Source organism: Nanorana parkeri, unplaced genomic scaffold (genome assembly GCF_000935625.1).
Source record: "Nanorana parkeri isolate BGI_ZX_2015 unplaced genomic scaffold, ASM93562v1 scaffold173, whole genome shotgun sequence".
Classification (NCBI taxonomy): Eukaryota; Metazoa; Chordata; class Amphibia; order Anura; family Dicroglossidae; genus Nanorana; species Nanorana parkeri.
Genome location: NW_017306441.1, coordinates 463452 through 488767, shown reverse-complemented (window position 1 = coordinate 488767; position 25316 = coordinate 463452). Strand labels below are relative to the sequence as shown.

Sequence of the window (25316 nt, the reverse complement as noted above, 5' to 3'; positions counted from 1 at the left end):
CCCCCCGACCCTTCTCTTATCACCATGATCTCTGAGGTTCCATCCGCTGGCCCCTACCTTCTGTATGCTGATGTAGAGCCTAGAAAATAGGACCACAGAGTGTAGTTTATCTAAAGCCAAAATCTTTTTGTCTTTTGATAAAGTAGGGACCGATTGTAACCACGGTCAACTTCCTACTGGGGAAAAATTCACCCTCTCCATGTATCCTAGTGTCCTTTTTTACCAGGACATCATGTGCAATGGGAATGAAAACTTGTGTCTGTTATTACTGGAGCAGGAGGTGAGGTTAAATCTTCCAGCAGGGACACTAATTCCGCTGACAACTGTCTAAAGCTAGCCATACACCTATAGATTACCTGCAGATTGTATATGGTCAGATGGAAAATATGCAACAGATTCCTCCATCTATGCTAAACTGTGTGGATGGAGGAATCTCCCACTGGGCCAAGCTTCAGTATCTTGCTAGTCGGTCCCGCTGGCTGACAAAATACCAGAACAATCTGATTTGGATGCAGGCATTGTTGCGGTATTTTGAGAGCCAGCGGAAAATCTGCAGGTAATCTATAGGTGTATGGCCAGCTTAAGAGGGAATTTCTCTTCACTGTGGAGAGATTTCCCCGCACTTTCTGTTGTGTCTCCAGTATGTGAAGGGAAATCTCTTAAGTCAGACACACTCACAAAAAATAAGTCTTCAAATCGCTGTGTATTCAGTGTGTATTAAAGGATACATTGGAGTCAACTAGCAGCTCATATTTGTCCTAGGACCTCTAAAGGTGGCACATAGACAAAAAGTGAATATAGAAAAAAGGAATATCCACATATAAAAGTCCAGAATGGAAAAGTCAATGCATTTTGGGGGCTATAGGAATCAATCTTCTTCAGGGCTGATAGGAATCAAGGACTGAAAAATAATAGAAGCGCGGAAAATTAAATGTTGGTGTTTCCGCCGCTGCCAAACCGAAGCGAGACAATGGCTCCTGGTGCAACCATAAGCATTTAATGTTCCTCGCTTCTATTATTGTTCAGTCCACATTTCAGATCCTTAATTCCTTTCAGCCCTAAAGAAGAGTGAATAGCCCCAGAAGCGCGTTGACTTTTCCTTGGTGATTTTAAATACCATTTTATAATACCATTCTCAACTTTCACATGTGAATTTCTGATCTTTCAGCCCTGAAGGAGTGGGACTACCCCTTCTTCTGTGGTGAAAGGGATAAAGCCCTAATAAAAAGGGCAGTAGCCCCCCACCCCAAATATTTCAGCTTTTCCTTGGCAATTTTAAATATTTATTTATTACAGGTATTTATATAGCGCCAACAATTTACACAGCACTTTACATAGTTGCACATTCACATCAGTCCCTACCCACTAGGAGCTTACAATCTAAGGTTCCTATCTCACTTACATACAGGGCCAACTTAGAGAGGAGCCAATTAACCTACCAGCATGTCTTTAGAGTGTGGGAGGAAACCCACACAAGCACAGGGAGAACATGCAAACTCCTTGCAGATAGTGACCCGGCTGGGATTTGAACCGGGGACCCCTAGTACTGCAAGGCAGAAGCGCTAACTACTACACCATTGTGCTGCCCAAATATAATACCATCCTGAACTTTTATATGTGTGTATTCCTTTTTTCTATATTCAATTTTTGTCTATGTGGACTTTTTTATGTGAAGTTTAGATCCTCGATCCCTCTAAGCCCCAAAGAAGGGGCATCCACCCTTCTTCAGGGCTAAAGGGGTCCAAGCCCTGAAGGAGGAGGAGTAGCCCCCACAACCTGTTGGTTTTTCTTGGTGATTTTTAAATTAATACCATTGTGGGCTTTTAGGTTACCCTGCCCTGACCTAGTAGTAACCCAACCCCCGAACTAATCCCAAACACTGAAGCAGCAGCAGCACAGAATATTTAGTCCTATGCCAATTTGACAACACTGAAAGTTAATGATTTAGCATTGGCAAAAATATTCCATTTACAAATCACGTTACTCATGAGAGGCACAGGAAGTTTTGACCTAGTTTGTGTAAAGGGTTAGTTTTTTTATGTTATTCTCTTGTTGCTGATTAATTCTCCTCCTCTGCCCTTCCTGGTTCTTATATTTGTGTTTCTTACCCTCATTATCATGTATTGTCTTCCTTCCTTGATGTGTTTGTTACCATCGAGTCCTGTCCCTGATGATTAGCTCATTCTGGAAGCTCATCTGCTATTCCTTTACAATTAGTGTGCTTCTAATAGTACAGGAAATAATTATTTGTAATGTTTCCCAAAGCTAAAATCCCGGATGTTCTTCTAGTAATGAATGACAACTATCACGTATTGGAGACAGAGGAGCATGGGGGGGACTCTGGGTTCCCTGTAATATCCGCAGACTCATTTTAATAAGCAAAAAGCAATGTGAAGCTTATGACAACTTATAGCGACCTATCAGCAATCATCTTACATTGCTTTGTTTGTGCTAAACTAGAAAAGGTGTCATTGTAATAAGTAGGGCTTGAAAAATTCTCGGGTGTCTCACCAGTCAGTCAAAAGCTTCAGCATGAACGGATTATAGCCTTGCAATGTATGTTAAAAAATTTTGGGGACACATAGAGCTTTCTTTTGGAGGTATATAATCACCACTGGGGTTTTTTTTATTTTTTTTACTATATAATGAAAAAAGTACCGTAAATTTTGAGAAAAAAAAAAGTTTTCCCTATGTTGTGTCATAAAATATTTATTCTTACCCATATTTTTGGTAAAATATAAAAGACAGGGTCACGTCGGGTAAATAGACACCAAACATGTCAAGCCTTAATATTGCGTGCACCCGCAAAATCGCAAAAAAACAACCACACCGAGAATTGGCCATAGGCGACGCTTTAAACGCTTTTACTGCTCATCAGTTTAGTATTATCAGTGATTAATGGCCCTAAAATTATTGCTCTCACTCCGACGTTTGCAGTGATATTTAACATGTGCGGCACAATAGGTGCAATCGGCGTTTTCGCACGTTTTTATGTGGGGGGCGGGGGACTTTAAAAAAAATTGTGTTTTTTTTATATGCTTCATTAATTTTGTTTTTACACTTCACTTTACTGCTGTCACATAGGGGGCTAAGAAGCTCCCTATGTGATAGCCAATTTACATGACAGGTCCTCTTTATGGAGACATCAGGGTTCTCTAAGACCCCTAATGTCCCCTGGGGACCCCCAGAGAAGCTGATGAAGCAGAGATCTGCTTCACCAGCTTCTCCCCAGCTTCTGTAGCTGGAAATGATAGCTGAATGCGGAAGTGATGTAATAAACATCACTTCCTGCATTCGGGGACCGGATGCAGGAAGTCACAGAACAGCAGTGCCGGGCACAGTGGATCTCGAGACCGGCAACAGCAGTGACAGCGGACGGTGGCGGCTGCGGAGGGAGGGAGGGTGGAAAACCGCAGCTAATACAAGCGATCGGACGCCCAATCGCTTGAATGTAAACTGCCATCCAAGAAGCTCCCGGCGGGCTGTTTAATTACAACGGCCGGCCGGGAAGCTGCTCGTCCGGCTCCAGCGTCCTCTTGTCACACACGAGAGGATGAGTGGATTTTTCAAGGCCTGGTAATAAGAATATCTAGAGATGCAAATTCTGGTTAGCCAAAGCTGGAAGCCCCTGGTTTTAAAAATACATCTAATGGTTACTTGCATGAGTTGGTGTTTCATGCCTGGACAAACTTACGAGCAGTGGCTGCAACCACGATCAGGTCCAAAGAGGTCCATGTCACCAGTGACGTGACTCTCTGCTTGTACAGACTTTGGCAATTCAATGAGTGTTTCTACTGGTTACAGGCCAATAGCATCTGTTAAAGGTTTATTTGCTGTTATATAGAAAGAATACCTTTGGAATGAGGGTAAAGTTGGCCACACACTGGTTGAATTTTGGCCAAGTCAGTAGGACTTGGCCAAAATTCAATCAGTGTATGGACTCTCCTGTTTAACAAAAAGTGATTACACCTAATGGTTACTTACATGAGTTGGTGTTTTATGTCTGGGCAACCTTACAAGCAGTGGTTGCAACCACGATCAGGTTCAAAGGGGCCCATGGGACCAATGATGTGACTTTCTGCTTGACAACTGTGTTTCTACTGGTGGCAGGCTAAGGGCATCTGTTAAAGGTTCAATGCGGCTGTAATTGGGTAAGAATATCTTTAGAATGAGGGTAAAGTTGGCACACACTGGTTGAATGTTGGCCAGGTTGGCAGAACTTGGTCAGCAGTGTATGGCCCCCTTGGGACTCTCCTGTTCAACAAAAGTTGATTTTTCTAAGTTTGTCAAACAGGAGCTGGTTGAACAGTGAGCTGCAGTTACTGTTCAGGTATTCTAACAGTGGCACACCCACTACTGCCAGAATACAATATCCTGGCAGGTGAGGATTCCCCCACCCATACTAAGCGGGGAGGCTGAAGTAGAAAAAAACTTTCAGTGGATGGCAACCCTTACAGTAGTTCATATGGAAGATGGGTGATTCTAAAAGAATGGAGGTGGGGGGGAGGGCATTTTTGAGGCTTTTCTACATCTTGCAGGTCTATTTGGCATGTGTATGAAGCATATATAAGAGCCAATGTGGCAATCTAGGCATAAAGTACATGTTGGCTCTTGCTAGGTCATGTGTGTATCACTGAGATTCTACAGCTGGCCAAATCTGATTTACAGCTTGTGTACAATATCCAAATGATTTACCAAAACTGTGTAATGTAAGTCCATTGCTGTCCATAATGGGTGGTAGAGCCAAATGAGATTTTGGCTCTGCAATTGGATTGCAACATGCCATGGCAAACTGTGGTGGACAGTCTGGTACTGAGTTGAGTGGCTTCCCCTATGTCCTGGAAACACAGGGGCCACTTGCAGCAGCCATTCACAGACCTCCTAGTATTTGTATAATTGAACATAGGGTGTTCCATGATTCGTAGAGGGGTGGTAAGGTCATGATCTGCCCCATACATTTTATGTATATTTATATTACGCCAGCTTGGCCCAATATAAGTGGCGTTCAGCTTAATGCTAAAGAACCCGTATTGTTCCTAAGGCTAAAAGTTACTAACAATCCTCTGTCAGTCAAGATCATGGCCTGTCTTCTAGCAATCGGCATGTAGAAAAATCTAGCTTGACACATACTGTGTCTTGGCTTCCTCCAAGTTATTTGGACAGAACTCTTGTGCAACAACATTCGAAATGCCCCCCAGAAAAGCGCAAATTGACAACATCTATTCTTACCGGTGGGGCATTACGGAGATTTCATTCCTTTTTGGCTTAATTGTTGTTGTCTTCTCCTGTGCTTGATCTCTGTAAATGAAAAGAAACTGGATTACCTTCAATAATAAATGAATAGGCTTCTTCCTTGATAGATAATTGACCTTTTATAACAGCCCAGAAGACCAGAATCAAATGCAATTAATTGTCTCATGTTTTCCAATTGATATTTGAGGTCTATTCCCTCTGGAGTCAGTCGGTGATATGGTAGAACCCCAACCCCAACCCACAAGGGCTGTTTATAGTTTTTATTTGTTACTTCCTGATCCCAAAGGCATTTAGATACTCACTATATCAACATTCTACAATGTTATTACTTGTTAGACATGTGCGATTCAGTTAGTTCCGAATCAAAATTCATACAAATTTTTGGACACATCCGAATTTCTGAATCCCAATGCATCCGAATGCGTCCGAATCCCCATTTCTGAATTTCAGATCCTATCCGATTTTCGTTCAAAAACAAAATTGAATCAGACATGTGACTTTTCTGGCCAATTTTTGGTTTTCGGTATAATCCACCCAAATGGGTCTGAGTACGATGCATCCCTACAGTATATACATATATTACTAAAGCTGAGGCTCCTAGACCCGAATGGCATTCGGGATCCGAATTTCCGCATGGCATTTGGGAGCTCTCGAATGCCATTCTGGTCTGGGGGCCTCAGCTTTAGTAATATATGTATATGGCTCCCAGACCCAAATGGAATTCGGGATCCGAATTTCCAAAATGCATTTGGGAGCTCCCAAATGCCATTCGGGTCTGGGATCCATATACATATATTACTAATATACAGTATGTATATGGCTCCCAGACCCGAATGACATTCGGTAGCTCCTGAATACAATTCAGAGATTTGGATCCCGAATGCCATTCGGGTCTGGTAGATTCAGCCTTAGTATTATTATCTTTATATGATTTTATGTGGTAGTCGTAACGAATATCCGTTCGTAAACTTATCTGAAAATAACGGAAATTCAGATTTCGTCCGAATCCAAAACCCAAACCGAATTGAATTTCGGATCTGAATGCCGAATGCTTAAAAAACTAAATATCTGAACCCAACCAAATTTCTCCGCAGCTTACATGTCTATTTCTTAACATTATTATTAGCTGTTTATAGTTCATGCATAAAAAACACATCCAGCTCTTTTTTGGAGCAGTCTGCAGACCTCCATACAACCAATTCCTGTCGAAAAATAGTAGTTCCTGCTAGTCTCTAGTGATGACCTTAAACTGAAGGACTTTTCACTTAGTGTACCATCCTCAAAAGAGCTTACAATGTAATGTCCATGACACAGGGCTAGTGTGGGAGGATAGCAGTAGATATACTGTACCTGTATATTTGAAACCAAAAGAAAAATGGGAAGAATATACAAACTCCATACAGATGGTGTCCTTGTGGAACTCAGACTTTGAAAGCTCATTCACACCAGTGCGGTTGCGGATCAGCACGGTTACCAAGGGGAGGTTTTGGGAGTTTTTAATTGCATTTCAACGCCTGATCAGCGCGGTTCCATAGAAAGCTGTATGAAAACGGCACTGATCAGCACGGCAAAAAAAGGCAGGGTGCAGTTCGGACGGGGGGCGGTTCGGATCGTGCGGACCCGTGCAGTAGCATGAACGGTCTGCCATAGCAATGTATGGGATTGTTCATGTCGGCAGATCCGTGCGGCCGAACCGCCCCGGAGTGAACGGGGTCTAAATCCATGTACTGCCAGGCAAGAGTTAGCAAAGTTCAAATACTGTTTTGAATAATATACCAGCTCTACTGGATAGAACAAAAAAAAAGTAAATGTACTAACATTTGCCATATTATAGTTTATTATGTTGATTTTGTGTTTTCCCTTTTTCCTTTAGTGGTAATGGGGCATAGTGTAGGGAAGCAGATTTTTCTTGCTCTGATCTCAGTGCTTGATTTTGGCATTGTAACTGCTTGTCATCAGCATTGGCCATTGGCACACAGACTCCCAGTGCAGGATTAGCATATGATTTAACTATTGTTAGGGCTTATTTTTGTTTTAGTTTTGGCTATGATCAAGGTCCCTTGGTGGACTGAAACATGTCAGCTGCTTTTATGCTTTTTCAATAAAGAGATGCCATTACAAGGATTCCTACGAGTGCCAGCTCTTTACCACTTCATTTTGTTGAATGGGTCCAGCAGAGACTGCCATGGAGCATTGGGTCTGAGAAGGTAGAGCGGCTTTATTTTTGCATTCCAGTGTTAGGGCTTGGGTAATGTTTAGGGGTTAGATAAAGTGTTATGGTTGGGGGTGTTGAGTGTTTGAGAATGGGGGCCCAAAGAATGTCTGTGTATTCGGAGTTAGGATGCACTCCAGGCGGCAAGCACAAGTTGTATTGCCCTGCTCTAACCATGGAGGAGCAGTACATTTAGCTTGCTCTTGAAAATGGGGGTGTTAAGTACTAAGATCTTTTTTTCCTGGTTAAGTTAAGTTAAGTAAGTTGACTTTGCTAATGAATAGACCGTGTTTCCCCCAAAAATAAGACCTACCCCAAAAGTGAGACCTAGCACTATTTTCAAGATTCCTGTAATATAAGACCTACCCCGAAAATAAGACCTAGTTTGGTGGTAGCATCTGAGGGGGAACTTGAAGAGCAGGAGACATGGTATCAGCCTGCAGGGACACACTGTATTAAGGGGATGGCAGGGGACATCCTCCGGCCAGCGCAGTGACAGGGAGCACTCCAGTACCATACTTCACCAACTACTGTCCCCCTGAAGGCACTGCTTATGTAATGGTACTGTACTGTAATGTGTACCGGTAAATAGTACCGTACTTTACCGCGATGTCCACTGTTTGATGTCCCCACTGCTGCACCGCTGTCTCTGATGGCAAAGGAAGCCGGCATTGTAGAAAGCAAGGCTGCGGCGGCGGAGGGAGCAGAGCCGCATTAGCCGATACTTCCTCTATAGCGCCGGTTACTGTGACAGGCGGAGTGATACCAGATAACTTTGGATTGTTGTACATTTTGTTGCACATTAAAAAAAAAAGACATCCCCCTGAAAATAAGACCGCGTGTATTTTTGGAAGGCAAAAAAATATAAGACAGTGTCTTATTTTGGGGGAAACACGGTATATGTATAAGAGGGAAAGTTCGAAGAACAATGGGGGGGAGGGGGGGGAGGATTTATCAAAACTGGAGCAGGCAAAATCTGGAGCAGATTTGCACTGCAACCCATAACCCTTTCATTTTCAAATCTTCCCTGAGCAAACTGAAGAGAGATGCTGATTGGTTGCCATGGGCACTGCTCCAGATTCTGTTTGCTCCAGCTTTGAGAAATTCCCCCCAATGCATTTAACCTATAGCCCGTAAAAAAAGGATTTCTGAGTGGCTGCTTTGAGTTGCTGCATGTTTCTCCTGCTGATATAGGGTTACATTCAGTTTTGAATTATTTTTTTCTGGTGGCCCCTGTCAATGTTGGCCGATATTTTTTTTTGCTTTCGATAATGTTTGACAGTTTGGAATCTAAAATGTAAGTTTCGTAATATGACAGTTTCTCCTATGTGGTTTTTCTACAGTACGGCCGGTCAGATAGTTATCGCGTGGCTACCACGCAAGATAATAAAGACGACGAAACGCCCCAAAAGTCGAAGGGGCCGACGAAGAAAGAGATGGATGACCTAAAGAAGGAAGTGTCTATGGTAAGAGATCTATCTATCTATCTATCTATCTATCTATCTATCTATCTATCTATCTATCTATCTATCTATCTATCTCCCTCTCTCTCTCTCTATTTGTCTATCTATCTGTCTATCTATCTATCTATCTATCTATCTATCTATATCCCAGGTTGAACCAGGTGATGGGGGGTGATAGTGAAATTCCAAGTTGATCCGGGTGATAAGGGGGGTAGTGATCTGGCAGGTTGACCCGGATGATAAGGGGACGGTGTTAGTGATCAGGCAGGTTGACCCAGGTGATAAGTGGGGTGTTAGTTCTCTCTCTCTCTCTCTCACACACTCTCACATCCCAGGAGCCAAGTAGCCAATGCTCCTTAAAAGGTACAGCTAGGGCCTATCTTTTGAGGTTTTCTCTAGTTGCTAGTGGAGCTGGGTCCTTAAAAAAACTGGATTGGAGAGACTGGCTCCAGAATTCCATATTAATTTGTCACCCCAGATCGAGCTGTCTTTCTATCTATGTAGTTAATATGTGTGGTTGGTTTCAAGCTAAATTACATTTTGGTTCCTCTAGTTATCAGGGACGCCGGAGGTGAATTATCATCTCTAGATTTCCCAGAGCTGTCCGGATCCTGTAGCTATTTCACTGCCAACTGGTTTCATGCCATCTGGTGGATTGTCCCTAATGTAGAACTTTCATGATAATTGTTTGGTGTACCATGGCTACACTACTGTTTCCTGAAGGTACCCTATCAGTAGGGAATTCAAACAGCAGCAGCCTGCAAAAATAGATTACTTATACTTACCTCCCTGGCGGGCTGGACTCCAGTATTTGCTCTTGAAACACTACAGCTAACACTTTTATTTACGTTGGATGCCTGGTCCCTCAATGCGTGCTGTGGTTCCTTCCTCCAGACGCTGCATCACTACTGTGTCCTTTACTGATATGGGGGCCTTAGGGTAGAACCATAGAGAACTTTGGGGGACCAGGCATCCAGCATACATGAAAGTGTCAGTTTCCAGCGGTAAAGATAGAAGTCACCAGCACTCACTTGTAATGTGCAAAAAGGATAGCACTTTTATTGATACGTCACATGCGCCAAGAAGCCAAGTTTCCAGCGGTAGTCGTAGTGCTGCAAGAGAGCAAAGCCTGGAGTCACCACTAGGCTTTCCACTTGGCCAGTATTTTGCAGACCTGGCCAGTGGCCCAAAAATGGGGCTTATATCCAATGTTATCCTGTCTACTCATGATGTGGCTGCTTTCTAAAGAAAAAACAAACTATGACACATTTTCCATTGATCCACATAAAATGTATTTGGAAGATTTAAATTAAAAGTTCAGTTGGGCTTTAAGGTTGCGCTTACAGGCTCATGCACTTCATTCTATCATATGGTTCTCAGGTGGGATTATAATGGAGTAATTTAGACTTTTTAAGTGCATGGCCAAATTTCAGAATAATCAGCATGGACATATAGTTTTGACACCAGAAGCCACAAGACTTTCTTTTAATTTTTGGATTGACATCAGCTTACTTACCAGCTTTCTAGAGGTTACAAAGGTATCTCATTCAGTGTGGCTTTGCTGTACCTTCGGGGCCATCAAGAGCCAGGCGTGCAGTTGATTTGGTAACAATTTTCTCGGTAGAACTGAGACCCTCTGCTCCTAACTAAGGATGGGCTCGGGCGTGCTCGCAGCTCCACGTGCCGAGCCCGCCAGGAAGCTGACAGCACCAATCACAGGCACTGAGACATTTCCCGATATCTGCAGCTGCGGACCCGGAAAATGCCTCATTACCTGTGATTAGCGCTGCGGTTGTCAGCTTCCTGGCGGGCTCGGCACGTGGAGCTGCGAACACGCCTGAGCCCATCCTTACTCCTAACCATTGCTACCAGTCTTTTGTGTGCTGACCCTCTCCATCAATACTTATTCTGCTCAGCTGAGTAGTGGTTTAGCATTGCTGTGTTTAGTTGTCATTATTTAATGAAACACAGAATCCAGAAGCCTCAAATGACAGCAGGATCCTTCCGAGGGAATGTGGAGTGTCACTAGACAGCATATGAGTGGTAAACTAAGCCAACACCCTGGCAAGTGGAGACTTGACTAGTGGTCATTTGTCTCATGCTTCTTGCTGATTGGGGAGCTCTACCACTGACTCAGCAGGTACCATGACAAACCTCTACAGAGAGTTTGCTGCTTCCACACAGAAAACAAGGGACTTTCTCTACAGCTTGCTGGCAAGGGAACGGCTTTTCTATTCAGGTTGTAGTTGCTTTCTAAAGAACTCAAACTGTAAAGCTGGCCATGTACCTATTGGTTATCTGCAGATTTTCTATGGTCAGATGGAGGAATCTTCCACTGGGCCAAGCTTCAGTATCATGCTAGTCGGCCCCGCTGGCTCTCAAAATATCTAAACAATCTGATTGAAGGCAGGCATTGTTCAGGTATTTTGAGAAGAAGATTTCCTCTGACCGGCAGTGCTGTGGGGAACATAGAGCCGGCTTCCCGCGCAATCGGGAAGTCGGGCAGCGAGTAATGACCCGCCTCCCCGCTTCCTAATAGGCCGGGAAGCCGGCTCCATGCTGATTGGCTGGGAAACTGGCTTCCCGGCCAATCAGCACCAAGCCGGCCAAACAGCCAGAAGCACCGGCATCGGTACTCGCTATCAGCGAGTACCGACAGCAGAATATCGGTACTCAGTCTCGATACTGAAAAACCGGTATCGGTGTATCCCTAGCAAAAAGCATTTTATTTTCCCGTGTGTGTGCGCGCGCGCGTCCATGTGGCATTATTTATGTGAGCATGTTACAAACTCTTTCCAAATCCATTCTTTGTCTTTGACCTCAGACAGAGCACAAGATGTCAGTGGAAGAGGTGTGCCGGAAATACAACACAGACTGCGTGCAGGTGATTCTACTTCATATATTTTGTATTATTAACCTGGCATAGTTTTCAATATTATTATTTCATTGCCTGGGACACTTCACTCTTCAATAGGTGAATCTAAGTACAGGTGAATCTCAGTAAAGTTGACTGAACATGTGGCATTCTGATTGTACATTTCCACTTCAGATCAAGTAGAAATTGAAAAGATTGTTTAGGTAGGTTCTCCCATTGCATAGTCTTGGAGATTGTACACAAAATGTGCAATCAGATTCTTAGGTGTATGGCCAGCTTAAAGCAAACATGTACTTTGCCCAAAAACAATAGGTTTGCTTTAACCCCCATTGGCATTTGGGGCTTTAACCCCGATTGGTATTACTGTGTACCTCCAGTGCTGCGTTCAGTGCTTGGAGCCAAAGGAGATACTTCATGGCAGAGTTGTATTGATCATTAGCCATATGGTTATAGGTCCAGAATGAAGGGGCAGCTTTTCCTTGGATAATCATTGGCCCTGCATAGTTTTCCATCATCAGTAGAAATAATAATCTTATATAAAGGTATTTACACATAACTTTAGAGTTCTAAAGAAAATGTCCCATTTTAAAGGGGTCACCCTAAGAGAGGGATGTTATTTAGGGCACAAACAGTTGTGTGCCTACAGCCTCCAATGAATAAAATCCAATCTCGTCTCTGGCTTGGTCATTTGATTGGCCATGTGGCAGTGTGGACAAAGGTGAACATGAGGTGCTGGATACAGTTTTTAAGAAGGTCAATTGAATTATTACTGGGCAAACCATCATATTAGCAATCATATACCGGTTGGTAAATTTCAACATGAAAAGCTCTGAGACCAAAAACTAGATAGCGATTGAAACTTGAGCTATGGTCAGAACCAAATATCAGACCAAGAATGTCCTTAGAAATCAAGGGGGCATTTGTGGGGACTCTTGAGTACAAGGGCAGCAATGTGGCTCAGTGGTTCACACTTCTTCCTTGCAGCATTAGGATCCTTGGTTCAAGCCCCAACCAATACATTACCGGCATGGACTTTTTTCCAAAGACATGGTAATTTTTCCACCAAGAAATAGAAGCTGGTTCTTGGTGCCATTTAAATGCCTGAAATAAACAGAGTTTATGTTCTTCTTTCATCATGTTTATCTGAAATGTTCCCTAACAGTTACTTGTCCTCTGGCTTTAGGGATTGACACTCAGCAAAGCAGCAGAGGTTCTGGCCCGGGATGGACCCAACGCTCTGACTCCTCCTCCAACCACACCCGAGTGGATCAAGTTCTGCCGCCAGCTCTTTGGAGGTTTCTCCATCCTGCTGTGGATCGGGGCTATCCTCTGCTTTCTGGCCTATGGCATCCAGGCGGGTACGGAGGATGACCCCGCAAACGACAATGTGAGCACATCTGTTATTCTCTCCATGATGGTTACGAGCTTTCATTTATGTGTATGTAAAGGCAAAATTGTTTTTGGTTTGGATAGAAAGGGCAAGGATTAGACACTGTGTTGGGTTGCTGTCTGTGTCATTGAAGGGAAGACTCTCCCCTCTGTTGGTCGTTTTGACCATTGTTACCGAAACAGAAAATGAGAAGAAATCCTGTCACAGGAACAAAAGGTGAGGGTAAAACTTCCATTTTGGACGCTGTTCCGGTGACAACTGTCTAAGGGGGAATACTCCTCATTTTGGGAGATTTCTGCTTACTTCTGGTTGCATCTCTGGTTCAGGAAGTGAAGTGAAATCTCTCTAAAGGGACACAGACATGAAAACATAAACTGACAGGTGTTGTAACCCTTATTTAAAGTTGAATTATGGCCTCCCTCAAAATTATGTGCTGTAACAGTCAATGATAAGTACATCTGCACTTACAGTTTTCTCTCAGCCCCCAGTTACCTGTTGATCCCGCCGGTGAAGTCCACCCAATGCAGCTTCTTGTGATGGTGTAGCAACAATGCTGCACTGCTCCTGAGTTCAAAGCAGAGTTGCCACTCTCCTGTAGGCTATGCTTTGCTTGCATTACAGTGGGATTAAAAACATTGTGCGGGGTTTTGGTGTTTTTTAAGGTTGTGGTGGGTAAAATGTGTACTACCCCCACACTGCACAGAATGAGTGCGTGTTTTGGTCTTGGACGGAAAATAAAAAAGGTTATACTGACCTGATCCTTCAACTCAGCTTGCTGTTAGATCGGTCCTTCCAGCCTCTCTCCCCCTCCGCTGCAGTGGTCTAAGGTCCGCGAGTCATCACATTCTATACACAGTGTATAGGAGACACTGAGGGACGTACCATAGCTGATTGTGCCCAGAATTCTTCTTTAAATGGCTCCTTTGGGTCCTTTCAACTATCCTGAACTTTCCTTTGTATTGAAAAAGGCCTCACATTCACCTCATTATTTTACAGGAATTTTTTTTTACAGTGAATAAAGTAACTAAAAAAATGTAAAGCAATACAAACACAAAAAGGATAAATACACCATAACAAAGAACTCTAAATTAAATGGACTGTCCTAAACACACACACGCACACACACACACCCCTCGTAGAAACAAAACCCTCTAAATAAAAAAAAAATTAAATTGACTTTTTATATAAGTAGGTTTTACCTAAGCAGCTCAATGGATGAATTTGACAGCTTTGTCTTGCCAAAAATTTTAATATTGCTCCAAAATCAATCAACGCATTCGTAGTCATTAAGTTAAAATCTCAAATTTCTGAGGTCTCCATTACGCGTTCTAAGAATACCACATTAGATATCTCATAGTAGTGATGTAAAGTATTCAGCTGCTTTGGATTTCATTGCAGCTTTTTTTTACCCAGTTTAGAAAGACTGAGATTCTATACAGCCAATCAGAAACAACTAGGACAGTATGTCTGCCTCTCGTTGGTCACTCAACATTTTGGCAGCCTGCCTGACCTCTATTGAGCTGGTAACAGAGGCTTCTGCTCGTTCTCTAATCTCCTGTCCTGGCTCTGCTCACTCGTTCCGAGAGGAATTATTTTAGGTAGTGGAAATATGTAAACACCTGTCCCTGGACATCCAATATTAATGACTGGCTTTAATGGTGATTGAATGGGCAACGTAAACCTGGTGATGGACAACGCACATTTGTCCTTGTATATTTTAGCAGTAAGACAGAACAGATGGGGAACAGTTTACATTTTCATCTGGTTGTTTTTTACATTTTTGGGCCCCATTATGGCTTAATGTTCCTGGTAGAGAATTGGGTTACTGTGGCTGTATTTACTTACATGCTTTAGAAATGTTCTGAGAACAGAAATACGTTGCTGCCGTTGTTGACTTCTTTTAAAGGGACACTGTCACTTTGCCCGTTTAGGGTGTTTGTGAAAAGGTCCCCTAAAAATCCATCGACACTCACTTCTCCAGGGATTACCCCCACCGCTCCTTTCTCCTTCACAGCCGCTGGCACCAAAATACGCAAAATTAGCCCAGAAAGAGCGATGATTTGCCCCCATTTTCATGTTTCAGTGTTCGGGCCCAGTGATTGGCCACTAGACCTCAGCGTTGTCACATGGGGATAGGTGTGAAGATAGGTTACCAGCATTTCAAAATGCAGAGAAAATATTGTTTATTGCAAATAACGTCACATAGGTCAAAACAGTCAAGGTTTCGGGGTCACACAGGGTTCTTTCCTCAAGGTGATGCAGTGTCACTGTGTTGCCTATATTCACATGTCTGATGTGCTGTACAGTCCGTGGCGATCACTATAAGCACCTGTTTTATCTACACTGGTCACAAGGCTGTATGGTGTGCAGCGTGCACTTTCAACAATACATGGGGAATAGGTCACATGCTCCCCCATACCCATAATCATTGAGTATTTTGGCATGGTTAAGGTAGAGGAAGGAGCAGTGGGGAATGGTTTGGAGAGGTGAGAATCTGTGGGTCAGAAGGGACCTATTCCAGGACATTGTCACTTTGCCCTGAATGAGTGTTCAGTAGGGCTGAGGTCAGGGCTTCGTGCAGGCCACTGGAGTTCCTCCACAAAAAACTCATCAAGCCATCTCCAGCCTTACGCTCACAAGCATATGATTTGGCCCGTGACATACTGACCATCACTAAGATACCTGTAATTTGTAAGTCAAATGATAAATCTGACTTGACCCGTTGAACACCTTTGATACATTTCATGTGATATGTATATGTATATAAGTAAACTGAGTCTCAAGGATGATGATGTATAAAGCATATCCCCATTTTGTCATTTCTATTTCAGCTGTACTTGGGTATCGTGTTGGCTGCAGTCGTCATCATCACCGGCTGCTTCTCTTACTATCAGGAGGCAAAGAGCTCGAAGATCATGGAATCCTTCAAAAATATGGTGCCCCAGGTGAGTACGGTGGGATCTGCGTAGTCACATTCCGTCATTAGCTCATGCTTTGTGCCCTTCCACATCTACATGCTTGCAGTACATTCATTTCTCTTTAATATTTCATAACATGTATTTTATAGATTTTGAGTGTTGGAAAGAAAGGCATTTCGTATGCACTTCAGGCTTGTACAGCTGATTTCCGCCATACATCGGCTGCCTTTGGCTGCACTTCGGTCAAGCACTTCGGTTAGCTGAAGTGCAGAAGAACTTTGGCTCAGCCGATCCAACATCTGGATCGGCTGAGCCGAAGCTCTGGCAGCTCACTAGCTGCCGTTCGCCCCAATTCATAGAGGGGCTGAACGGCAGTGAGTGAATCGGCTCGGCTTTTTTACTCGGTACCTCCGTAGTACCGAGCAGAATAGCAAATCAATGAAAAGAGTAAAACAAAAAATAAAGTTGCAAAAATATTTTTTTAAATGTAAATAAATGTTAAATCTAAAAAAAAAAATGAAGATTTTTTAAAAAATTAAAAATAAATAAAAACAAAACAATTGGGTAGAGCTAGCAGTGACAGCTAGCTCTGCCCAACTGTTTCCTATTTGCTGGCACGTGCTAGAGTCTTCTAGCAAGTCCCAGCCAATGAATAACAACTGGGTGGAGCTGGCCATGATGTCACGGCCGTCTCTGCCCAGTTGTCATTGTTTAATGACAGTTCAGCATCCCCAGGTCATTTGGGGACGCTGATCTGTCATTACAACTGGGCGGAGCCAGCTGTCATTTGCAAGGTCTTCGGCCGGCCGTTTGCCCTGCTCTGGCTGTCACTTCGGCTCAGTCGAGCCGAAGCATATGCCTTTGGCTTGGCTGAGCCACTTGGCCGCCTTCGGGAGCTGTACGGGCTATTGTGTCTTGTACCAGTCTTGCCACTCTCCGTTCTGCCCTAACATTGACTAGTCGCTAACGGCCACAATTCGCACATTCAGACCCAGATTTTCGGGTGACAGTCCAGTCTTTAAACACTTTAACAATTAGCCCCTCTTGAACATTTAACGAATTCTGCTGTTTTGCTGATACTCGCTCCATGGCTCGCACCAACAATCATCCCACGTTTAATGGCTGTTAAATCGCGTTGTTTACCCGTATCTTCAGAAAAAAAAATCACTTCTACTGTCGTGGTAAACAACCTGATTCCCTATTTATAATGGTCTGGCCCTCTAGCAACTTCAGCGCCAAATTATAGCTAATTTGCCTACAAACGTCAGGTGGTCATAATAAACTGGCCACTCAGTGTATATTAGGAAAATTAGAAGTGATTTTGGATGGGATGTTTACATTTGGACATGCTTGCCCTTCCATATTTTTGTTATTATATTAAATGAAGAAATGCATAAATTATCCACTAGAGGGAGCTCTGTATTTTAGTTATCTCAGTCAAACTTTCTGCCTAACACCTGATCAGATAAGATATCAGCCATGGGTATATATCATAATTGATTTTATGAGGTGGGGCTACCCATGCAACCTGTCAATCTTCTCTTGCTCACCCTTCTATTATGCTGTATCCATGTGTATCTCTAATGGAACTTTATGGTACCTTTTAGTCTCTCCTGTTTCAGCATTTTTGCACTGTCCCTGCCTTTTCTTGTAGTTGTGTACTTCCATTGTTGCAATACTGTTGCTATGTATTATTTGTGAAATTCCCTTTTGAAATAAAGAATGTAGAACAAAGATGTCAGCCACACAGGGAGAGCATTATCTTTAATGACTCGAATGACACATTGCATTGTGAGAAGGATCAGCAAAGCATTGTGTAGTGCTGTTAAGCGGGATGCACAGCCTCCCTATGTAATGAGGAAATATGACTGCACCAATGTACATGTATCATTTATATATACATGGCAAGTATGATTATTTTTTTTGAATAAAGAGCACACATTGATGAGATTACTTTAACTGAGCTGATACTGTATATTTTACATGTATGTCTAAAAAAATATTTATGAAACTCTGTCACTATGTTAAAAATAAAAAAAATGCCATGCCATCGAACTCTGCTGCATTGAAGATCCAAGCTTGCTTGCTGAAGTATGTTCAGCATTCGACACTTCCAGGAGTGTCAGATACCATCACCCTTTCCCCCTGCACTCTGTAGTTTCCTCCATTGGTCTCTATGTCGCTGCAGGATACAGTAGTGACCCAGGGGCCAGTAGAAGTTAGCACAACGCACATAATCATTGATTATTGTCTAAGCTGGTCCTAGTGTGTGGCTCTAAAAATCCCAATTGTGGAGCCTCCTATAGCAGACCACAGTAACACTCTGTTGAATGGCTAATGCACCTTGGGCATGGAGCCACAGAAAAATGATAGAAGTGTGCTAAAGATAGCAATGCAGGCGATAGGGATTGATATATCATGGGGGCCTGCAGCCAAAGCTTTTATAGTTGGACATTGCAGTGGCTTAGTGGTAATACTTCTGCCTTGCAGCTCTGGGGGTCCCTGGATCAAATCCAGGTCGAGGCACCAGCTGCATGTAATGCTTTTGTGTGTTTCCTCCCAGGCTCACACACTCACACAGGGCTGACTGTGGCTACCTGTTTTATCGTTAGACATTACAGTGGCTTAGTGGTTATCACTTCTGCCTTGCAGCACTGGGGACCTTGGTTAAAATCCCAACCAGGACACCATTTGTATGGAGTGCTTTTGTGTGTTTCCTCCCACACTCACACAGGGGTGACTGCAGCTACCTATTTTATACATAGACATCTATGTATAAAATAGGTAGCTGCTGTCACCCCTGTGTGAGTGTGGGAGGAAACACACAAAAGCACTCCATACAAATGGTGACATGCAAGCTCCTTGCAGAGAGCATCCTGATTAGGATTCAAGCCAAGGACCCCCAGTGTTACAAGGCAGAAGTGTTAACCACTTAGCCACTGTGCTGTAGACATGGAAGTTAGGAAGCTATGGAAGCTATAGTCAAATTTGGTTCAGATATTTCGGGATTCAGGATTCAGATCCGAAATTCAGTACGGGTTTCGGATTCGGACGAAATCCCAATTTACCTTAGTTTCGGTTGAATTTACGAATATTCGTTGCGAATACCACAGAAAACCATATACAGATATTAATACTAAAACCGAATCTCCTAGACCCGAATGGCATTCTGGATCCAAATTTCTGAATTGCATTTGGGAGCTCCCAAATGCCATTCAGGTCTGGGGGCCATATACATATATTACTAAAGCTGAGGCTCCCAGACCCGAATAGCTCCCATGTTCCCGTAACGAAAATTCATATTCAGACCAATTCGGATGCATTATACTGAAAAACACATCTGATTGGCCAGAAAAGTCACATGTCAGATTCAATTTAGTTTTTGAACGAAATTCGGACACGGAAATTCGGATTCGGACGCATTCGGATACATTGGGATTCGGAAATTCAGATGTGTCCGGAATTTGGATTTTGAACGAAACGAATTGCACATCTCTACTGTGCTCTATACATATATATTCATCAATACTGGCCGTTTTGCACGTACTGATATACTGTATATGAATGCGGACTTGTGAATTGCAGTTTAGGGATGCACAGATACCGGTATTTCGGTACCGAGTACAAGTACTGATATTTTTTTTCAGTAGTCGCCGATACCGAGTACCGGAAGTCCCATTCAGGAAGCCAGGCGGCGTGTAAAGACTCGCCACCCGGCTTCCCGATTAGCAGGGAAGTCGTCCCCATGCATCTTGTCACTATGTGTCGAGAGATCATGGAGCTGGCTTGCTGGCCAATCATGGAAGCCGTGCGCCGTGCAATGACATGGCGCCCAGCTTCCTGATTGGCCTGAAACCGACTCCATGCTCCCTCGTCATGAGGTGACCAGGGAGCATGAAGCCGGCTAACCGGCCAATCAGAAAGTCGGGCGCTGTGTCATTACACAGCGCCTGGCTTCCTGATTGGCCAGCTTCCCAACCAAACAGGAAACTGGGCAGCGGCGTCATTACACGCTGCCCGGCTTCCTGATACAGGGAGTATCTGGCTAGGCATCGGAGCATTTGGGCAAGTACGAGTACTCGCCCGAATACTCGGTATCGGCACTAATACCGATGCTAGTATCGGTGCATTCCTATTGCAGTTAGTATTATGATCTACACATGGCTGAAAATAAATACCTTTATGCCTGTGTTAGGGATTTGTGAATGGAGTCCTAATGTCTTTTCTTTGCTTTTCGACCATTGTGGGGTTTTTTCACTATTACCTTCATTCCTTTTTCACTACCAGCAAGCTTTAATCATCCGAGAAGGAGAGAAGATGCAGGTGAACGCGGAGGAGGTGGTGGTGGGTGACCTGGTGGAGATTAAAGGTGGAGACAGAGTCCCTGCTGACCTAAGGATCATCTCTGCTCATGGATGCAAAGTAAGTTTTGGATGTTTCTTTTGGTCAGAGGCGGGCTATTGTTTTAGTTTTCTTTCATTGTGACATATTTTGAGTAATTGTAATCTGTACATTATTTATGTCGCCGTTTCACTGCTGCCTTGGCAACGATCGAGATTCTGCAGCGTTTTGGCCAGCGATGGAGCAATCCCCATAAGGCCTGATTCACACGAGAAAAAGCCGGCACGTACAGCTCCGTGTCGCGTGCGCGGCCCTAACAGGCAGCTCCCGGGAAGGACAGGTGCTGTGTGTGATTATTACGCAGCCCCTGTCCTTCTCTATGGGACTGCGCGGCCGTAAACCGCCCTATGCTCACATGGATCCTGTCTGCGTCTGAGCCGGTACACCCGCACTCGTACGGAGCTGCACTTGGTGTGAGCGTACGGCCGCACACTCCCATAGAGAAGGACAGGGGCTGCGTACTAATCACACGCAGCACCTGTCCTTCCTGGGAGCTGCTCGATACGGCCGTGCACGCAGCACAGAGCTGTATGTGCCGGCTTTTTCACGTGTAAATGAGGCCTTACATAGAATGGCAGCTACAACTTAGTGATTCTAGCACCATATTCCAGTTTGGGTAGAAGCTGATTAACCCACAATTGCATGTTCAAGATTAGTTGGTGGAGACTCACATACATAGGAAATATAGGCAAACTCCATGCTTCTATATAGTACATACATACATACATTACCTATCAGCAGTTCCAGGCTCCTTTCGGCTGCAGGTCGCGTGCTTCACGGGGATGTTCCGGCAAATCTAGACTGCTAAAGAGCCTGGAGCTGCTTTGCTTCAGGCTCAGAGTCCTCAGAAACACAGAGCCCTCAATCTCTTTTTCTGCAGCCCCAGTTATCAATGAACAGGAATCCTCTATACTGAGTGTTCCTGTTCATTCATAACATGAGGACATTGTGTGTTTACTATAACCACAATCATGAATGAACAGGAAGTGGCGTAGACCACTTCCCTTTCATTCATAATTGAGGATATAGTTAACATACCATGTCCTCAATTATTTACAAACACTCAGCGGTCACTGACCACTGATTGCTTGTACCTGCTCTCCTTCCTGGCATGCTGTTACAGAAGTCTGAGCGAGCGGTGCAGGGAGGAATGCTCAGCCTCCTGTGACAGCGCTGGCTGTCTCCGCCCACACTGCCGCTCTGCCAGACTGTGACAGGAGGCTGAGCGGTGTGGGAGGAGAGACGCCCGGCCGCTCACAGCGCTCTCCTCTCGTAGCGCTCGGCCGCCTGTGACACTTTCTCTCCTCCCACAGAGCACACAGAGCAGCATCCAGGGGGGGAGGAAAGAAAGCAGGGATGCGCCACTGTATCGGCAGAAAAATGGCACTTTCGGCATTTAGCCAAAAGTGCCATTCTCAGCCGATATGTTTCAGTGGCCGATATATCGGTGCATCCCTAGTATTTTTCTTGAAGACCTTTCGGCGGTCATCTGACTAGCTTTCTCAATTCATTCTGAATTGAGAAAGCTGGTCAGATGACCAACAAAACATCTTCAAGAAAAATACAGCAAGTCCATTTTCCTTGATTTATTTTCTACAGATATGCAATCTTTTTAGTTAGCCAATAAATTGCATCTCCCTAAATCCAAACTTCTGCTTCTGAAGCTGATTTAAACTGGGATTTTAAGGTCAATAATCTATAAAACGTATGAGTTTTCCTTTAAAGGAGATCTTTTTGCCAAAATGTTTACCATTGACTTAAAGCAAAACATTTCTTCTGTTCTTCTTTCTCTAGAATTCAGTTCCTCCTGTAAAGCTTCTATTTCCCTTTCTCACTGCCCTGTCTTTCTTTCTCTTGTCTCTCCCTTCCACTTTTTCCTCCCTGCAGGTAGATAACTCCTCCCTGACGGGTGAATCTGAGCCCCAGACAAGGTCCCCTGACTGCACACATGACAACCCTCTGGAGACACGAAACATCACCTTCTTCTCCACCAACTGTGTAGAAGGTAAAACTTCACCGCACTCTGATGGAAGTTAAAGGATATCTAAACCTAAGAACAAAAAAGTGTATCTATCGCAGCTTACCAGTCCTTAGATGTGGTGCCTGCGTTAGTTTCCTTTTGCAGGCTAAGAACATTTTTAGCAAATTTTTTTTTTAGCATGTTGATCTTACCAGAAATCATGTGTTCTTGTCCCTTCCTGTGCACTGAAAGCGTAAATAATCTTACCCCCTACACGCTTAAATGGAGATGAAAAGAGGAAAGGCTATATGTAGTCCAAATCAAAAGAGCAGCCTGGGTGACAGCCATGGCTCTCTCCATAGATACAGTGGAGGAGTGAATGTAGCCACTCAAGTACAGGAAGTGTTTTAGGCAGGGCTGGATTTCCCACAAGACCTACTGAGGCCCGGCCTCTGGGCGGTAGGGGTGTAGAGTCTCCCGACGCCATGCAATTCCGGGTGGGTAGCTGTTTTCTACATTTAGCCCTGCTTTGGGCAAGCAGGGCTAAGGGCTTGTTCACAGCAGATGCAGTGCGTTCTGGCCCGATTCTGGCCCGAACACACTGAATAGCATTGCGGCCGGCTCACCTTTTTCTGGGGCAGGGACATTATGCCTGCGGTCTGGTATGATCAAAATGCTGCAAGCACTATTTCGATCGCACCAGACCGCAGCCATAATGTGCCTTGCGATCCCGTGCGGCCAATCGCATTGTGGCCGGAGGGCGTGGCTACGGTGCCATTCACTTCAACGGCCCACCACGCCCCCTCCTGCCCCGCAAAAAAGTGAGCCGGCCGCAATGTGATGCAGTGCTTTCTGGCCAGAATCGGGGCGTAACGCACTGCATCTTGTGTGAACAAGCCCTTAGCCCAGGGCTAAATGTAGAAAACAGCTACCCACCCAGCGCCTGGAATTGCATGGCGTCCGGAGATTCTACACCCCTACCGCCCACAGGCCGGGCCTCAGTTGGTCTTGTGGGAAATTGAGTGGCTACATTCACTCCTCCACCCACAAAAAAAGTGAGCGGGCTGCAATGCGAGGCAGTGCGTTCTGGCCAGAATCGCGCCGGAACGCACTGCATCTGTTGTGAACGGGCCCTAAATGTAGAGCAGGGAAGCCGCTGGTTCATGTACAAGTGATCTCGGCGATGTCGCCAAGATCACTTGTAATAAGCCTGCAGGTCCATCCTCCGCCCACCGCACCGTGTATCCCTCTCCTCGCAGGAGATCTTCAGGCTCCGTTAGCTCCTGTGTCATAGCAATAAAGTTAAGTAGAAAAAAAAATGTCTATAAAATAATTAAACAAATATGAATTTAAAAAAATAATAGGAAATAATAATTAAAATAAAAAGGTGATTAAAAAGTAACAAATTAGAAGAAAAAAAATATATTAAAAAAATAAATACAAAATAATAAGATTCAAAAAATTAAAAGTAAAAAAATAATAAGATAAAAAATTCAAAAAAAGAAAAAAGTAAAAGATAAGATAAATAAAAATTTTAAACATTTAAAAAAAAAAAATTTTTTAACTAACCCTGCCGCCCCTGCCATCTGGTTCCCATTCTCCATTGGGGTGTGGGGGGTTGGCAGGGAGGGGGCGCATTGAGGAACCTGGCCGTGGGGCAGCAGAGAGAGTAAATCCAGTATTGGTTTTAGGGACAGGATTACCAGGAGAAAATAAAGAAAAAAAAGCCAGAAAAAGTAAAACAAAACAGCCACCTTAATCAAGGACTTGACCTCATCTATATGATGCATTATATACATTTTTTTTATTTTTGGGCTTTAAATATGCTTTAATGATTGTGGTCAGCTTTGGCCATAGGTATAGTTCAAGAGGGCCCATAATACACAGACATTAGTTTCCCTCTAACCCTGTTATGGAATATAATGTGGTAGATGTAAATATATAAGTGCCTAGGGCCTGTGCCTACAGATTATAAACTTTTCTAAGGCTCCAATCTGTTTAGCTGCCCTTCACCTTTAGTAGACCCAACGCTCCCCTAGTGATTGTTGGGGATATAAACCTACCTCCAACAATTGCAGCTCCTTCTACACTTAAGCTGGCTCTGTTGAGGAATAATGACTATATCAATAAAGAATAGTTGTGAACTGGTCTACATTAGAGTTTCTACAGAACCCACAAATAGAAGTGCCACGTTCCTCTCAGTGTCAGCACACACCTATAAAAACCTAAACAAGTTGGTGGTTACTGGTCTCCAGTGCCGTTCTCAATGTCCCCCACTGCAGTTCTTAATCATTGTTAAATGTTAAGTATCTGAAATCTGGAAACACGTTGCTAGCCTTCATAATCCAAAAGATGTAGAAGTCCCAACATGCATGACCAGTTGTCCCATGTTGACCAAATTAGATAGCAATATGTATATCCACAAAGCATAAAAGAGATATAATAGCTTTACGGTTTTTATTACCTTTCAGGGACGGCCCGTGGAGTGGTCGTCGCCACAGGGGACAGAACCGTGATGGGTCGTATTGCCACCCTAGCTTCTGGTTTGGAAGTTGGAAAGACCCCCATTGCTAAGGAAATTGAGCACTTTATCCAAATCATCACTGGTGTGGCCGTGTTCCTGGGCATCAGTTTCTTCATCCTTTCACTCATCCTGGGTTACTCTTGGCTGGAGGCCGTCATCTTCCTTATTGGAATCATTGTGGCCAACGTACCAGAGGGACTTTTGGCCACTGTCACTGTGAGTAATAAAGACTTGTTACCTTTACAGGTTTACCAAAGCGTCTCGGTTTGTCCAAGCTGCAAATTAATGGATTTAATATAAAATCACTATATATATATATA

General features: G+C 43.9%; 1 protein-coding gene across 1 annotated transcript in view; it reads left to right on the top strand.

The window, feature by feature from the left end:
* ATP1A3 (ATPase Na+/K+ transporting subunit alpha 3) overlaps positions 1–25316 on the top strand; it is a 74613-nt gene that overhangs the window by 24943 nt on the left and 24354 nt on the right. The window contains exons 2-8 of the mRNA XM_018554780.1: positions 8809–8931; positions 11753–11812; positions 12987–13190; positions 16025–16138; positions 20399–20533; positions 22400–22517; positions 24944–25212. Coding sequence (XP_018410282.1) covers positions 8809–8931; positions 11753–11812; positions 12987–13190; positions 16025–16138; positions 20399–20533; positions 22400–22517; positions 24944–25212 — 1023 coding nt within the window. The remainder of the gene's footprint in view (positions 1–8808; positions 8932–11752; positions 11813–12986; positions 13191–16024; positions 16139–20398; positions 20534–22399; positions 22518–24943; positions 25213–25316) is intronic.